General features: G+C 34.6%; 1 protein-coding gene across 1 annotated transcript; it reads left to right on the forward strand.

Moving 5' to 3' along the window:
• Positions 1-408: 408 nt before the first annotated feature.
• LOC148954517 (charged multivesicular body protein 4-like) lies at positions 409-16,395 on the forward strand. Its single transcript, XM_089086310.1, has 5 exons — positions 409-577; positions 8,913-8,940; positions 10,803-10,917; positions 12,054-12,264; positions 14,521-16,395. Exons 1-5 carry the CDS (start codon positions 409-411, stop codon positions 14,682-14,684), a joined length of 687 nt encoding a protein of 228 aa, XP_088942436.1. The 3' UTR covers positions 14,685-16,395.
• Positions 16,396-18,399: the final 2,004 nt, after the last annotated feature.

Consider the following 18,399-nt stretch of genomic DNA (forward strand, 5'->3'; position numbering starts at 1 on the left):
ACCACCTTTCTTATAAAGAAGTATATTTGATTTTTTGTAAATCACTAGGTACTTCCTTCTTATATAATCTTCAGCAATTTATCTTTAACTTCACAGCCAATATAAATCAAAAAGTTATTTACCACATTGCCCTTGCCTGAGGCCCTGTATATTTTACCTCTTCAAGTACTATCTTTAGCTCCTCTCCTCTTTGCAAAATAAATCTTATTTCACATACAGATCGTCAAAAAAAATCCATTCTCTTTGTCATTTCCTACAACTTTTATCATGGTTTAACAAATTCTCCAAAATTTACCAATATCCCAGGCCAAAAAGAAAGATAAGAGAACATTTTTTGGTTGATGTTTGTGTAGTTGTAGACAGTCAGTTTTGGTAGTTGTCTTAATTTTTTATTATTTTTCTGGAACAATGAGTTTGATTTCGAAAATCTATGAAGACAAGAGTCCCTCGGAGGTTGAAGCGATAAAGAAGTTAAGAGAAACCGAGCTTGAGCTCAAAAAACAGCAAAATTTCCTTGAAGCAAGAATCGAACAGGAGCGAAGTACTGCCGAGAAATACGGAACAAAGAACAAAAGAGGTATTTCGCTCTCAGTTTTTTTTTTTTGTTTTTTCTTTAGATTTTCTTGAAGCAACAATCGATCATGAGCTAAATACTCCCAAGAAACAAAAAACAAAAATGGTATTCCTTTTTTAGATTTCCTTGAAGCAACAATTGATCTCTAGCTAATTATTGCCAAGAAATATGGAAAAAAATAAAGATTTTTTTTTAGATTTTTTTTTATATTTATTTTAAGCAAAAATTAATCAGGAACTAATGGTTGCCAAGTAAAATTGAAAAACAACTAAAAGGGATTGGCGACTTCTTTTTTTAGATTTTTTTAGATTTCCTTGAAGCAAAAATGGATGAGGAGCCAAGTATTGTCAAGAAAAATTGAATAAAAAACAATAATTTTTTTTTTATATATATAAAGGCTAGAAATTAAAATATAAAATATGAGTAAACATACTGTATTCCTATATAAAATAATAAATATTGTTTAGGTGTTTTGCCTCGGGCAATGACATCACTCTTAACAATCCTATATGAAATTTACGGTCATCATGACATATATGAAATATATGTCATGACTCTTACATTAAGAGTGATGTCCTGAAACTTTTCTAGTGATGCCAATTTTACGAAAATGCAGGAAGGTTGGGGGTTGGGTTATGATGTAAGTTCACAGAGATAACTGGCTGGGAGTGAGAAATACAAGTAATTGCGTCATGTAAACTTGGTCTAGTACCACCCAGACGCGTGACTAGCCAAAATATTCTGGGAGGGGGCAATGAATTTCTGACTTAGTATGTTGAGTGCAACAGGACCATCTAGAGAGAGTCTTCCGGGTATTAAAGGTCTTAAATTCTCCACACAGAACCGAGTGGATAAATAGATTGACTGTGAGATTTGACAGGTACAGGAAAAAAAATTATAACAGAGTCCGGTATTAAAATTATTCTGAGAGGGGTACTGAATTTTATTGACGGGTGGGGCTGGGGTGGGGGGGGGACCCCTTCTCCAAAAAATGATGACTCTACCGACCACTATACCACCTAATAATAGTCATCACCTTGCAACCCAGAACGCGGCCACTAGGCCTACAAAATAATATTTTCACATTTAAAGTGCATTTAAGGGTTTTTTTTTTATAAAATTAAGTCAGAACCAAGAAAATTTAATATTGACAGGACTCTATCCCAAGTCGGATCATTAGTGCATTTAAGGAGCTTTTTTTCTTTTTCTTCATTTAATTTGAGTAACATGGAGTTAAACACCAAGTCAAAATCAAGAAAATTTAATCTGATCATAACTCTTTATTTCAAATTAGCAAGAAAATAAATTTCTTTAACCTTCATCTTATCCTGCTATGATCACTCAATCTCCACCTCCCTAAAGAATAAATATTACCCTTAACAAACGCTTAAAATAAAACTCGTGGTCCGATTTTTCCCCCCCCCCCTAAGAAAGGTACGGGTTGTGGTCATTATGGTCTTGACTATTCTATCTCTGCTGGTAGACGTGTAAATGTAATATTTTATTATATATAGAAACACATAGTCACAAGACGAGGAGCACTATTACCCCCTCTGCATTAATAATAAAGGCGTAGACCAAAAATATTCCCAGGAATTAAAAAGATTCGGATATCAATTTCTAATCCTTCCTTCCCTAGAATGTTCATTTTTCACCGTTGAATAGGTTCCAACTATCCTGTCTTTTTTATCCCAAGGAGTTGAATCCTCTAAACCTCTCGTTTCTTAGCTACGCCCCTTATGCCCCTTAACCGTTTTACTTGCACTTCTATGTCCTGAGAAATTTCTAACTTTATATTTCTTTTTCTTTATTGGACAAGGTTTAGCTATGCTGTCTTCTTTGCCTTAAGGTATATCTACGTGGCATCAATTTGCATGTAAAATCTTTCTACGCCTGTATTTCCTTTCACTTGAGCGCAAAATTAAGATAGAGACACCATTCAATAGCAAAAAATATACTCTTGAGTACCTTGATTTTTCTTCCTTTTTTTTCTTTCTTTTTAATTTTTCAAAAACACTAAAAATGTTTTTGAAAAGTGTGCTCTAATTAAGAGTCGTGTATATCTTTATTCTTAATCAAAATAAAACAATATCTATACAAATATTTTAACCACATACTGGTCTAGTAACTATGAGGTCAAAATTAAAATATTTCTCAAATTGGTCTTATAAAAGCAGTATAAACTTCCTGAAAAAACAGATAAAACACAGTATTTCAGAAGGCGTGTAAGAGCAGGTTTTCCGTTTATCGTCAGGAGACGGAATTCTGTGGGTGGTAAAAGGGTGTAAGCAGGTTTTATTGGAGTATTTGCCTGCCTCAAGCTAGATACAGGGTTGCCGCTGTCCGGTATTAATCCCGGTTTTCCAGGATTTTTTTTTTGCAGTCCGGGACTTTTTTTTTGTCCGGGATTTTTTGTAAAATACCGGGATTTTTTGCTAATTAAATAAAAAAAACAAGTTTTTTAAACTGAAAGTAAGGAGCGACATTAAAACTTAAAACGAACAGAAATTATTCCGTATATGAAAGGGGCTGTCCCCTCCTCAACGCCTCGCTCTTTACGCTAAAGTTTTTTATTGTTTTAAGAAATAAAATTGTGAGACAGAGTCAAACTTTAGCGTAAAGAGCGAGTTGTTGAGGAGGGGACAGCCCCTTTCATATACGGAATAATTTCTGTTCGTTTTAAGTTTTAATGTCGCTCCTTACTTTCAGTTTAAAAAACTTGTTTTTTTTATTTAATTTCTGATCGTTTTTTAGTTAATGCAGCTTTTATTTGCATAAAAATTTTACTTTTCTTTTGCTAAATGGATGTCTTTACAAATTAACTTACGTAACTAACTTCTATATTCGTTATTTTTTTAATAGGGTTTTCTGATACGCTGAATCTGACGGTGTGATTTTCATTAATATCCTTTCACTTGTAGGGGATGTTTCCCCCCTCTTTGAAAAATCGAGTAAATTTTCTCAGGCTCGTAGCCTTTGATGAGTAATACTAAACTTAATAAAATTTATATATTTAGGATCAGCATTATAAACACATTCTTTTGATACATTTATTGACATCAAAATTTCGTTTTTAAAAGTTTCGATTACTATTGAGCCGTATCGCTTGTTTTTTTATTGTTTTTTTTATTACGTATATGCTATTACTTATATGAAGGGGTTCTCCCTTAGTCAATACCACGCTCTTTACGTTAAAAGTTAAAAAAAATTTGATTCACAGACCCCTGAATCACAAAGGCCGTTTAATTAGAATAGATAGCTCTTTTGAAAGCACTAAAAAAAAACTGTAGCGTAAAGAGCGAGGTATTGACTTGGGGGAGAACCCCCTCACATACGTTATAATTTCTGTTCGTTTTAAGTTCTAATATTCCTTCTTAAATTTCAGTTGAAAAAACTTGTTTTTTTTATTTAATTTCTGATCATTTCTTAAATAATGCTTGGAAATCCGGCGCCCCCTTCATAGAAATGTCCCTTACCCCAAAGAAACATCCTCCACGGAAATATTCTCCAGAGTAACCCCCTCCTCTAGCCCCCCCCCTCCAGAAAAAACCTTCCTGAAAATGGTTGTATACTTCCCAATAACCAATAAATAATGCTGGCAAGTCCGGCGCCCCCTTCATGGCAATATCCCTTCCCCCATGAAAACTTCCTTCGTGAACAGATCCTCCAACATAACCACCGACCCACCCATCCCTCCCACTACCAGAAAAAAAACCTCCTGAAAACTTCTGTATACTTCCCAATAACCAATACTATATGTTAACATTGGGTAAAGTTCATAACTTTTAGCCCTCCCTCTGGGTACTTCGGGGAATTAAGTCATCATAAAAGACATATTTATCATAATTTCGACCATGCTGAACAAAATGGCTATCTCAAAATGTTGATCGGGTGACTTTGGGAAAAAATAAGTGTGGGAGGGGGCCTAGTTGCCCTCAATTTTTTTTTGGTCACTTAAAAAGGGAACTAGAACTTTTAATTTCCGTTCCAATGAGCCAATCATTCCATCTAGGATACCTATTTATTAGAAAATGTCTGCCATAACTGTACAAGAAGATCTTTCATATTGCGTCGTATCTTCTTATTCCTTTCTTTGGTATCGTTACTCGAGTTGTCGAACAAAGGGTTAGCAACAAAAGAAAAATATAAAAAGTGATTTTATCTCCAAATACACTAAAAATACAAGAGTCTCGCTATATATATATCAAAATTAAATTTCACTGCTACTACTACTACTAACAACTCACTACAGTACCAAGCCACATGAGGCCAAGACAGGTACGCACACTCCTCCTGCATGAGATATGGTCAGTCAGTTGGGTACCTGATCCATTTTCTCTGGAAAACATCTAGCAAGTCCTTCTCCATTTTTTAGAGCGTCTACACTTCAGAACCATACCTGACCACTGTCATCAGTGTAGATTCCAATATCCTAATCTTAGTTTAGAGACTTATCTTCCTATTCTTTCAAACTTTATTTTTACTGTGAAAAAACACACTGAGCCTTGGCTACTCGACTTTTAACACCTTCGCTGCACCCTCGGTCTTTACTAATGATACTACCAAGGTATGTGAAGTTTATGAAGCCTCAAGAATGGTTAGAAGAAAAAAATAAAGAAAAGACTTATTTCCAAATGCACCTTTGTGCATTTATCTATTGTGCAAGTAAAAAGATCAATTCCTGCTGCCTGAAAAGTTAATAAGTTTTTAAACCTATTATAAAAGTGTGGAGATTCATGAAATAGATAGGTCCTTTGATAGTTATATAATGTGCCATGGCTGCCTCTTGTTTTCATTTGTAGTCTTAGAAAGTTCATTCATCAGGAAAACAAATTACCTTTTCTTTGAGTGAATTTGGAGATGATGATGTTTTAAAAAATATTTAAGATTTCTGGAGGTCCCAGGGACTTCTTGCTGTCCAATTCTAAGTCAGCTTAAGCGCTTTGGTGTAGACTTGAGAAGATGTGTTGGTCCCTGTCCCGTACTGGTATTCGGGACCATTGCTTTTCCTGAGGCCAAAATAACTTCGATTATTTAAAGAACAGGAAAATTGGAACTTGGAATGTTACGACGTTAAAAAATTCAGATGATTACGTAAATATGGTGTAGGTAAAGATACCAGTAACGGCTACAGACTGCTGCTATTTTGTAGGTATAACAATCTAATTATAACCAATGCAGTGTGTGGTCATAAAATGACCGATAAGTTAACATGGCCTTCATATGAGGGTAAGACTGCAAGCCTTATTGATTATGTTATTGTAAACCAAAGACTGGCAGGATCAATACAAGATACTAGGGTATATAGGAGTACTGTTATTGATGCTAAAAGTAAAGATCACCATCTGGTAGTTTCTAGGGTTAATTTAAAGCTGAAATATCGGAAGGGTAGCTAGCTCCCGGGAAGTTATGATGTTGGTAGACTCAAGGATGAGAATTTGAGAGAAACTTCCGAGGAACGGTTGAATACTAAATTGGAAAGTTTAAAATTTGACAACGTGGAAGATGGATGGAATAATTTTAGGGAAACTTTTTGTGAAGTTGTTGATGGTGTCTTAGGGAAGAAAGTTAGGACTACAGCTAGAAACATTAGTGAAAAAGTTTCATGTTTAATACAGAGGAGACCGGGCTTGTACAAGAATTATCTGAGTGACAGATCATAAGAAAACAAAAGAAATGTAAAGAAAGTGGAGGAAGCATTAAAAGTATGAACTAAGGAGGTGTGAAGTGGAGGCTATGAATAAAATTGCCGAGGATCTGGAAGATGCAGCTAGACAGCATTAAAAGTAAAATATTGTACTTGCATGTTAATAAATTGAGAAGGAGTAGTCAATCTGACTTGTCCCTGTTAAAGATAAGAACGGGGCCAAAATTAGTGATGAGGAAAGAGTTAAAGAGAGACGGGCAGAACATTCGGAGAATATTCTAAACCGAGATAGTTACAGGAAAAGTCATAGAGTAAAATTAAAAAGTTTGTGATACCTTGGATTTGAAGGAAGATTTGTTTTGTGAGGAATAATCAGCGACAGTACTAAAAGGATTGAAAAATAACAAGGCTCCTGGTGGTGATAGGGTGGTAAACTAGTTTCTTAAATATGGCGGCTCTGAGGTGAGAGACATGTTACTGAAGATTGTGAATATGATTTTTGAAAAAGGGGAAGTACATAGCAATTTTTGAAAAACCTTAATTAAACCATTGTATAAGAAAGGAGATAAGAGTGAGTGTGATAACTATCGAGACACTTGTCTGGTCTCTGTAGGTAGCAAATTACTTAGTAATATGATATTTTTTATCACCTCTTAAACTAAGAGGTGCTGTTGATAAAATTTTAAGAGAAGAACAGTGGGATTTTAGAAAAGGTAGAGGATGTGTAGACCAAATTTTCACTCTTAGGTTAATAATTGAGAAGTGCCTGAGTTATCAAACTCCTTTGGTCCTCATTTTTATAGATTATGACCAAGCGTTTGATTCTGTTGATAGAGCTTTAGCAAAGGTCTTATCCTTGTATAGTATACCAGACAAATATATTAAAGCGGTTAGTGCTATGTACGAGAATAACATTGCTGCAGTTAAGGTAGGAAATGAGGTTAGCAACTGGTTTCGTGTTAAATCAGGAGTTAAGCATGGTTGTGTTCTATCCCCCATTATATAAATTATTTTGTCTTAAGAAGCACAGGAAAGGCAATGGGAGACCACGGAATCAAATAGGGAGGAAAAACTCTCCTGGGCATAGATTATGCTGATGATTTAAGCATGCTAGATGAAAGTGTGAGCAAAATGAATGAACTTTTAGAGGTTTTGCGAGTTGCAGGAGCTAGAATAGGCTTGAAAATAAATGTTAAGAAGACTATGTCACAAAGGCTAGGAATAAGTGAAGATGAAAAGGTGACGTTGGGTAACGAAAGGATTGATCAGGTGGACAGCCTACTAAGGTTATTAGTAAAGGCGGTGGAAGCAGTGAAGGTACTAAAAGTTGAATAGCCAAGGCTCAGGGTGTTTTTTCACACTTTAAAGAAATTTGGAAGAATAGGAAGATAAGTTTGCAAACCAAGATTAGAATATTAGAAGCTACAGTGATGTTAGTGGTCAAATATGGCTCTGAAGCATGGGTGCTCCGAAAAGTGGATGAAGCTTTGCTAGATGTTTTCCAGAGAAATTGCCAGCGGACTGTTTTGGGTACCCAGCTGACTGGCCTTATTTCAAACAGTAGGCTACACGAAAAGTGTTGTTCAATCCTGCTTTCTAGGGCTATAATGAAAGAAAGGTTGAGGTGGTTGAGGGGATAGAAAGGTTGTGATAGCTAGGGCACGTTTTGCGCAAGAAGGGTGACAGATAGTCCTTTTTGGCCAACCGTTTAGGGCTATACAGAAAGCAGGTCGTCTGCGGTTGTGGTAGGAGGATATCATAAAGAAAGATTAAAAGTAAATGGGAACATCCTGAGAGGGTGTAAATAGGGAGGCTTTGAATAGATTGGGAAGGAGGAGGAGCGTACGTAGCTGTGTTGGCCTCACGCGGTTTGGTGCTGTGGTGAGTTGTTATTATTATTAGTAGTAGTAGTAAAAATGTTTAAAAGGTCTTAAAATGGTTTTGGTATCTATATGACCCATTTTGGGGCTCTTAAAGTTTTCTAAGACAAAAAAACAAGTTTTCAACATTTCATCATAACTTGACAATTTAGATTATATGACAATAAAATCTTGCTAGTGGAACGTCATACCGAAACCACATCGATCGCTTTTTTCAAAACAAATAATAATCTCAGCATTATGCAGCTGAATTTTCTTTGCTAAATGGTTGAGTTACATTGAAGTAAGAGTAAGCTTTCACACTTAAACAAGTTCTCTCGATCTAGGCTAAAATATGACAGTTATTGTAATCAAACTATTAAAAAATGTGAAATGGAGGTGGAAATTCAAGCTCTGATCAAGCACGAAAGGCTTTATAGGCTTTATAGGAAAGGCTTTATAGGATTTTATTTTCAAATTTAATTGATTGCCTTAAAAAAAATTAATATATAATTATATAATTTTGTTAAAAAAAAAAATTAATATATAATCCAAAAATTCCGTTTTGTTCCTACTAGCTGTTGACTTTGACTTTTCTATAGACATAACGTAAACATAAGTAACGTAAATATGTGAATAGAGGTTGAATTTACTTCGAAGTGCTTTCGCTATGTGCAAAATTTGCTCCATAAAATTACATAATGCAACATGACAAAAATCATGCTAGTATGAAAAGGTTTCACAGTGCAGTGTGAAAGAAGTGTTAGTTGTATACGTTAAATGTTGTAATGGTAAATGGAATGAGATTTTTGTTGAAGATTTGATCTTTTAGGATTTTTGAAGAAGTTGTTTCTACCCAGGTCAGTTTTAGAGCCATGTATTTTAAGACTAGTATTATTTATTAAATAGTATTTATTTTTTAATTACTCCTCTAAAAATACAGCACACCAAAAATTGCTTTTCAAATATTATATTTTTTTAATAAAACGTAAAAAAAATAATTATAAAAATATAAAAACCTAAACTTCGAGGGGGAGGAGCCTTGAACCCGAAGACCTTTGGGGGAGGGGACTTGCGAACCTAAAGACCATTGAGGGGAGGAGTCATGGACCCTAAGATCTCGGAGGGAGATGAGTCACGGACCCAAAGGCTTTCTCCCATGCTTCTGTACTTGCTGAAGAGTATTGGGAACATTTTTGAAAACTAGCCTACGTTTAAACTACTCGAACTAGCTTAAGAATAGTATTAAAAATAATATTATTATTTGAATTACCTAAAATTGTAAAGTAAAGGACATAGTTCTGCTATAGAATGGTTGAAAGCTAAGCCTTAGATAAGTCTAAAGCATTAGTTTGTTTGTATTTACCTCAGTTTTAAAGTCAAGCATTTCCAATAATAACAGACAAATTGACTTAAAAGCCTTTGAGAAATGCACAAAAACCTATTTAAATATCGGATGATTCAAAATGCGTATAGTATGACGAATGCAAATGGTCCGTGCTATGGAAATCGAGCAGAAATTTTGGCCCAGACGAACTTAGAGCCAGTATATGTTTTTTAATTTCTTGCATCTCTTTGAGCGTTCACGTTTGATTGGCAGGGCTATGGGGGTATAAGAACGTTTTTCGAAGAAGGAACGTCAAAACGTGAAAGTATTTATTCTTTAATCATGATTGGCCATTTTTCTGTACAAGGAGGGAGGGTCATTCCAGATAGGTAATAAGATTTTTACCCCGTATGGGCTACTCTTGTTTTTCACAAACTTGTATGTATTTTGTACCTTTCTCACATTAATTTGTGAGCCCTTTTTTTAACCATTTTTGAATATTCAATTACTTTCGAATTTTATTAGTACATGTTTTTCCAGGGACAGCGCTATAATACAACACCAAAATCCTCCTTCCCTCTCTTTTCGACGGCCCCCCTCCCAGCCCCTCTTAGTGTTCTTTCAAAAACCGTCTGCTGACTGAAATTTGATACTACTAAAGGTTGAAAGCCTTGAGTGTAAATAGGAAGAGTCTCAAAGCGCATAACTATAATTTTGTTGCTGCTAGATTTCGATGAAATATGAGACTGGTTATAAACCATAGTTTGTACCAGTGATAAAACGTATGTTATAGTTTCGCCACACATGACGCGCTCTGCCACTATGTGTCGTATACTTTTACCGCGTGCTGGGCATGACTTCTGTTGTAAAAAATTTTTAAAGCGAGTAATTCCTTACTTTTAAGCTGATCAGAATTGAATCGGAGCAACTGTAGTTTTTTAAGGCTTTTATGTAGGTTCTGAAATTTTAGAATATTTTTTTTTCAGAAGGGGTTTTTCAAAGAGTCAATATTCAAAAGATGATTTTAAAATTTGTAAAAAGGTTTTGAAGTCTTAAAAAACTTGATTGACAATATACTGTATAAGATTGCTTTTTTTTTCTTTTAGTTTATAATGATGACCAATTCACTGAAACCACTATTGTACATACTGAAAAGAGGGGAAGGGTTTGTGAACAGAGCCACAAGTTCAGCTTTAGGGCGCTGCGCTCTTCCCCCTAAAAAAATCTGAAAGGGATGTGCAAGATTTATGGTCACTCGGGCCTCCCTCTGTCTGATGATTTTTTCTATTCCCCCCCTGCAATTTTGGCGGACTAGCAAAAAAATTCATTCACATTTTTGTCCCATTTTTTTCTTGATTCTAAATGAATGTTATTATGCTTCTGAATTTGTTTTAGTGACGTTGACAAGGTTCATGACATGATGGATGAAGTTGCAGAGCAGCTTGAAACAGCAAAAGAAATTTCTGAGGCAATCTCCAATCCTTTTTCTTTTGGGCAGGATGTGGAGAAGGTAAGTCTTACCTACTTTATCAGCGACGTTGCCAACGCCGTATAATTATATCGTTTTTTTTTTACAATTAGAGGTCCTAGCACAAAGCGGTACGTTTGGGATTTTTGGTACAATAAAGATTTTCTGGTACATTTGGGTTTTATTTGCTCCTTTCTGACTTTTTGAGAAAGAATTAATTCCTGGAAATCTCAGTGACTCAAAATTTTATTTAACAATAATTTATTTTTATTTTTCAATGTTCTAATTATACTAAAATGTTTAAAATGTATTTTGCGAGTCCTCTTTGGAGACACAGGATTAAAAATGCCCCCATTTCCGGAAACAAACCCTATATGTAAGTAATCGGAAACTTCCATAATTTTTACTCCTTGTCCTAGGGAGCTGTGGAGAGTCATCCCTGAAGGCATAGTTATTTGACCTTTAGACTACTTGGAACAAAATGACTATCTCGAAATTTTGATCAGACATTTTTAAGGGAGGGAAGCTAAAACAGCCGTAGGAAGTGACTGGTTCCCCTCTGATCACTTTTGGCTCCAAAAATCCACTAGAACTTTCAGTCTCCAATCGAATGAGTACCCTCCAAAATGTCTGCACCTAATCCTTCCATACAGAGTGGCTTTAGACAAGCAAAATAATAAAAAAAAACAAAAAACGTTGAAGTCTCATGACTGTTTACTATAGGCAACGCTTGAGCGTTCCCTCATTTTTGAAAATCCATTTTTAATTTCCCGAAAGCATCGCTGCTCCTTCCATAACGTTATTTACTATGAAAGGGCTCGTATAGCCAAAGAAACTGTGCATCTTTTGGATATTATGTTACCTTTTGAGCAGGGTTGTCACTACGGTGATTTCCTAAAGTCCTACGATTGCCCAAATTTGAGTGCTACACAGCGATTTTCGGTGCTACAGTAAAAAAATTACTATAAAAGAACTAAAATATCACTTTCTTGCTACAGGTGGCAACCCTGAGCACGTGCTACAGTGCTAGACATAATATTAGTGCTAAAATAGTACTTTTGGGCTACAGGTGGCAACCTTGCTTCCGAGGATTGTATCCTGCTTTAAGTTATTAGTAGTGACAGTAAAAAACACACAGAAAACGGCTTTTTTTTTAAGAATTTCTTTTTTACTTTTAGGAGTTACCTAACGGAGAAAAAAAACGTCCCGTTTTTGGAGCTAAACAGCCAACAGGAGAAAGGCGAAAAATTAAAGTTGCAGTAAAAAAGAGGCCTCTGACATCAGCCCCTTCTCTTAACACAACTCCAAGTAGTGAATCTGCAAGTGAAGAGCCGAGCTTACTCGACACAGTTCATCAGATGATGCAAGCCAAAAGAGAGAAAGAGTCTAGTAAGGGTTTTTCTTCTTATCCATCTGTAAATTAAACGACAAAGATTAGTGATATCTATTCACTTAGATATATGTAGTTCCAATTGTCAGAGGATACTATTACCCATTAAATGTAGCATCCCATTCTAAAAATCAGGACATCTAGATTCTTGTCACAAGCACATACAGCAGAAGGCATTGTCGGACCTAAATCAAACATTGTGGGCTGTAATATGTTTTCTAGTCAGACTTTTGAGGGGCTCTACAACAATACATCATATTATAATATTGTGTACAATATCCATAGGCATAATAAAGGGGTTTTCCTGATCTTTAACTCCTTGGAATTATGATATACGGAAATAATTCAGCTGTGTGATAGTGAAAAAAAAGTGAAGAAGACTAAAGCACATTTTTTCAAAGCTAACAAAGGTAAAAATAGCATTGACAGAAGCATTTTCTTGAAAATACTACAACAGCACGGTAATTGAACTAATTGTTTATCATCCTTACTCGCAAAATTTTCTGATCAAAAGTTTAAACTTATAATAAGAAGAACTAACAAGAAAAAGTGTATTGATTTAATAAAAATCACCAGTTTTTTTATGTCAGCCTACTTTCTGACCCGCTTTGGCCCCCCCCCCCACTAAAAAGAGTACTTTAGCTTAGAATTTGTAATTACGTCAGTTGTCCCCCAGTTTTTTATAATCATCCAATTCTATGTGTTGACACTTGATGACCATCAGTATTTACTTTTCCAACCCTGTCACTTTGACTACGATTTTCTTAATAATATTGTTAATCTTTAAAAAAGAGATTGTGGAATATACACTGTCAAAAATTAGGTCATAGAAGGATTTCAAGGCTGTATTATATGAGGACCAAGGCCTGAGCTCTTGGGCTGGTATCCAGTCCCCTCACGACCTCACCAGCTTCATACATATAATTAGATATATTGTGCCTCCTTCGGCTCATTTTATGTCTTTTGACTTCAAAAGAATTAAATACTAATCATTAAGGGTTATCAAGATTGTTGTCTGACTCTCCTATATCGAAATGAACTAAGTTTTTATTTCGCAATTATTGTTTGATTTCCATGAAAGTTGATATTTAATATCTTGTCAGCTTATTGATTATAAATCTGAGGCTGTTATTGCAACGTAGACATTTAAATTTGATATGAATAAAAGACAGTGTTCCGGAAATAGGGTTGAATATTCACCAATTCTGGTTTTTAAGAATTTATCAGTCTTTGAACACAAGTTCAAGGAGCAACTTTGTAATATAAAAGTCCAAAATCAAAATGCAGTAAGTGTATGTCTCACAAATATTGTTTTGTTTTCACAAAAATTGGTGTTTAATGATCACTGAAGTTGTTGGTAACACCTCTGAGGCTAATTTTATAACACATGAGTCCATTATCAAATACATAGGTGCTATTTCATAATTGACATTTGATTTTAAGCAAAGCTAGCATTTAAGGTTTTCTGATGAAGCTGGTTAAATATTATAGGCCTATATTTCGACTTATAAATCAAATAATAAAACTTTTTAGTTACGATTTTTATGAACAGTGCCCAAAATTCACTCCTATTCCAATAACTAAGTAAGTTTTGTAGGCTTCAGGTAATACGTTAATTTCGTAGTTTTTTTTTCAGCTGACATTATTCAAAGGTCAGGCACTCCTTTTTTTTGGCTTGATAACATAGCTACAGTTTGAAAGAATTCTAGGATTAAAAATCACATCTTAAGCACATTTGCGTCAAGTAGTAAAAATTTAGGAGGTGCAAGAGGGGAGGGGGCAAATTTATTTTCAAAAGTCTAGGGGAGGGATCAGATTTCTAATTTTTTCAATGAACATTCCGGAGAAAGCATTTTTCAATAAAAAATACACTGAAAAAGGTATTTTCCGAAACTTGTTGGGGGTAGGGATCTAGAGGGGGCAGCCGCCAACCCCTCTAATTGGTGTCACTGCTTAAGCACCTAAGCACAATAAAGGTAATATACAGTACCGAAAAGTCCTATACTCCCTATTGAAAATTTTTGACACACATCTAAAACTACACAAGATTCATGACCCCGCCTTCGTGCACGCGCAATGGCAAATGTTTCCGATGGAAAGTGAAGTAGCAACTGAAACTATGGTTCTAACGTATATGCTCAGAGTCTATCTATGGCTTTGACGTATGTGCTAAGATGTTTGGAAAAAGATTTCGCTACTTGTATATACTTAAACTGTGCACCTAAGCTTCTACTATATTCGCACAATTCTTTTAGGTAGTGCAATAGACCTTTCCCCAGAGGCATCGAATGAACACACAGAAGAGCAGCTTCATGCTGAATCCTCAAAGAACAACGTAATTGGTATCTCTACAGCAACAGAAGTGTCTCTTATGTATGAACTATGTTTTAGAGGTCGATGTGTTAAAGTGAATCAGTGAACTTAAACAACTCTTTTTTTGCACCGAAAGACAATTGGTATACACCCACTAAACTATATTAATGTGTGAAACACGTTTTTTGTGATGACACGAGTATTATAGCTTTAACAATGTGTTTGCAGTGTTTTTTATATAAAGAATATTGCGACTTTAATGGACACTGACAAAATATAATGGGTTTGCTTTCATGGGCTTTCTTTCTTTTCTGGAACTCATTGTCTATTGAAACAAATCTGCTGCAACCTCATTTTGAGTACGAGTCACATTTACAAATGTTATCGCAACGAATAAACGAGATATGATATATTTAGCAATCATACTGCAAATTTAATATTAGGGCTAACTTTAATGAATTTATCAGCGGTAATTAGTTACAGTTCGTTTTTAGAATATGTGTTTTTGAAGATCTTTTGGAAGTTATTTCTAACAATAGGCATTTGTCTAAATTAAAGTCACGTGTCTAAAACCCTTATGTTAACGCTTCATTTTAAGTAGTAAAAATTGCATCAGTTATGTTTTATTATTTTCGTTTCTTAATATTTGGGTTTATTCCCACCAAAATGTTACTCACCGTCCTTAAGAAACCTACACAGGGTAGGTGCGTCTGGGGCTTCACCCTTCGTAACATCTTGAAACTGTAAATGTTTCCCTTATACTTTCTCTATTATCTATACGATTCACCAATCGTGTGCATATTTTTCGGGTTTTCGCCCACCCCCCTGAAATATCCAGCTCCTTTTCAAACTGTTCCCTGCGTATGTTCTTGCTACCCTTACCTCAGTATTTTTATTTATCCCTTCAACTGCACAGTTTAATTTTAAAATTAAGGTGTTTGGTTTATTGAATGTTATTGAAAGCCGCAAGACAAAGTACATTTTTTTGGGGGTTTCTTTAACTATTTGTTGTTGAATTTGAATCTAAATATTCTACTTAAGTTAGCAATCAATGTCTCTTAGAAGTTGTAAGTAATTAGAAGATAGAACCAAAACGTCGATGGTTAGGGTTCTCCCAACTGACTTCAAAATAATATTTTGAAATAAAATATTAATATCACTTATTAGACAAAACCAGAATATAACTATCGATGAGTACCCCCTACCCCCACCCCAGAGGTTTTAATGCTACCAAAAAAATCCCAGATATTACCGATAGTTTTAATGTCCCATGACTTTAATATTGTTTTCTTGTAAATAGCAAAAATGGCAAATTTGCTAACTTGAATGTATATTTATGTTATAGTTGTGAATATTATGGGTTTTTGCTTGATAAATTTACAAAAAAAAAAAAAAAAAAATTATAACCATTTAAAAGAATGTGAAAGTCCGAACCCCTGAGGGAACCTTTGGCGTTAGCCCCTCTGTCTCCTCAAAACCAGAATTCTTGATACAGCCTTGAAAAGAATAATGCAGACCTATTTAATCATTTAACAACTATGTAACATCATATCTCAGAATTTTAAGAAAGAGCGTTCGGGCCCAAAAAAAGGAATTTTCTGGCAGCCCTGCCGCATTGTTAGTGAACAAATTTTGAACAAGTGAAAAAGAGCTTTTTATCCATAGATTTTTTTTACTATAAGGGTATGGCATGGTCTCCGATTAGTTTTTGCTTGTGTTGTGGTGCAATAGTTGCCATTTTGCTCCGGTGTTGTAAATATTTGTATTCTATAACTATTTATTGTAGTTAGATTGAATTCGATATTAAAATTAATTATACTTTATTTGGTCTTTATATTATTTAACAGGGTTATCAAAATTGATCTATTTTTTAGACTATAGCGCTATTTTGTTAAATTATTTATTTAAAAATAGATAATAATATTTTTATAATATTATAATTTTTTAATTTATATAATATAATATATTAATATATATTTTTAATTTATAATTTTTATAATATAATAAAGAAAATATTTTTAGACTAGGGATTAAATATTTGTATTAATCTATTTTACAACTAAATAAAATAAGCATTATGATTTAATTTATTTATTATTTCTTTAAATTATTGCGTTCCAGTCAAAATTGTTTAAGTTTATTAAATTTTAGAATTTGGAATCAAGTGACAACAGCTAGTGGAGACTTAGAAAAAAGAGACACTTTTTATGCTGGCCTCATCGCCAAGAGTGAATAATTGTCAAAAACTGGGAGATGGCTCCTTTGGTTTAAAATTAAAAGTTCTAGTGTGGCTGTTAAGGTCCCAAGACGACCATATGGTGACCGCTCGCCCTTTCGGCGTTTTTGTACTGCTGAGCGCAGCTGCACATGGGATCGGATCAAAACATTCAAATAGTCACTCTAATTTGAACTTTCAAAAGATAGGAAAAACGGGCTTTCAGGGATGATATGACCTGTGAAGAGGGCCTGAATTCGTCGGTCAAGACCTCCGCTTGACCGTTTTCAGTGCAGAATAATAATAAAAAAAAACCGATAAAAATCCAAAGGAAGATATAAAAACCAAACCTTAAAACTAACACTAAGATTAAAAAAGTTTGTTATTAACAGCATGTAAAATGATTTTATGTGCTTTGTCGCGCAGCATATCAGCATTTCCTATTCTGCCTTCATTTCTTAGTTTAAAGCTTAGCTTTGCGTTTTTTTTTTGTCATGATTACCGAGTGTGGTCTCAGAAATTATATGCGACAAGTTTACGGGGGTCATATGACCAAGTCTTAATTATTTTGATTTGTCAACAAAAACACGCTAACCTAATTAATGAGCAAGAATTTTTGCACAGTTGTAGGGTAAATAGAATTATTCCACAATCGGAAAGGAAATCTAGTGATAGGGTTGGTTTTCAGTCATTAATCCACATTTTGAAAGACCATAAAAACAGACGTTTTTTCCTCAGTAATACAATCTCAAAAATGCAACATTTGTTACAGCAAACCTTTCAGTGGCAGATTTTCAACAGATTTCTAAAATAGCTCAAAATTCTTTCCACTACGACTTTTTTTAATGGCTAGGGCTCGCTTATCAAAAAGTTTGTAAAATTAAACAATTTCAAAATTCCAGACGTTTTCTTCCTTGAATCTGTCCAGGTCCGGCTGTTGAGAACCTATCTTCGAAAGCTCTTACACCGGAAGAAACCCGTGTCTTGTCTAAGGGATCAATATTTTGCTCGCCTCAAAAACAAGTGAATTTCACTGAGATAGTCTTCAGTGTGAAGGCGGGTATATTTGGTTTAATATTTATTGTTGAGAATCCAGATTTACTTCGAAAATAGGTGGTTAAGAATCTTCTTGACTTTACTCCGTATTCCTTAAACTAAAAAATCAGGAAAAAATCACCTTTTTTGACCACTTTTTAATGTAATTTATTGAAAACTCCGCTTTGAAAACTTTTCTTCTGAAAGACCGCTTCTGGGGCCGGTTTGTTGATGACGTTATTTTTGTCATCACAAGGCTTTTTAGAATTAGAATTATTTCTAAGCATGAACCCTAAAATAAAGTCACTAAATCAACCCGCCTTTTGTTAGTATTTTGTATTTCTTCTATGCTGTTTTTCTTTTTCAGTGATTATTTTCTGGATAAAGTTCAAACAAGCCTGAAATGATGGAAACATTCAGCAAATTTTGTTTGATTGTCCATCTTCTGCAGGTGACTCCAAGATTTTATAGCAATATTGGCGTGGTGCAAAATCGAAAAAAAACTTCAAGGTGTTACTAAGCACCATTCCCCCCCCCCCACCAGAATGAATCAATAATTTTTATTCATATT

The sequence above is a fragment of the Artemia sp. Qi Xiang Cuo genome, chromosome 3 (assembly GCF_049724085.1).
Source record: "Artemia sp. Qi Xiang Cuo chromosome 3, ASM4972408v1, whole genome shotgun sequence".
NCBI lineage: Eukaryota > Metazoa > Arthropoda > Branchiopoda > Anostraca > Artemiidae > Artemia > Artemia sp. Qi Xiang Cuo.

What these genes read in the sequence shown, in the direction of transcription:
- LOC148954517 (XM_089086310.1), top strand. Translation starts at nt 409, where the DNA reads ATGAGTTTGATTTCGAAAATCTATGAAGACAAGAGTCCCTCGGAGGTT. An exon ending in CGGAACAAAGAACAAAAGAG is followed by an intron (nt 578 to 8,912) that starts GTATTTCGCTCT and finishes TTGATCTTTTAG; the next exon opens with GATTTTTGAAGAAGTTGTTT. An exon ending in TTGGGCAGGATGTGGAGAAG is followed by an intron (nt 10,918 to 12,053) that starts GTAAGTCTTACC and finishes TTTTACTTTTAG; the next exon opens with GAGTTACCTAACGGAGAAAA.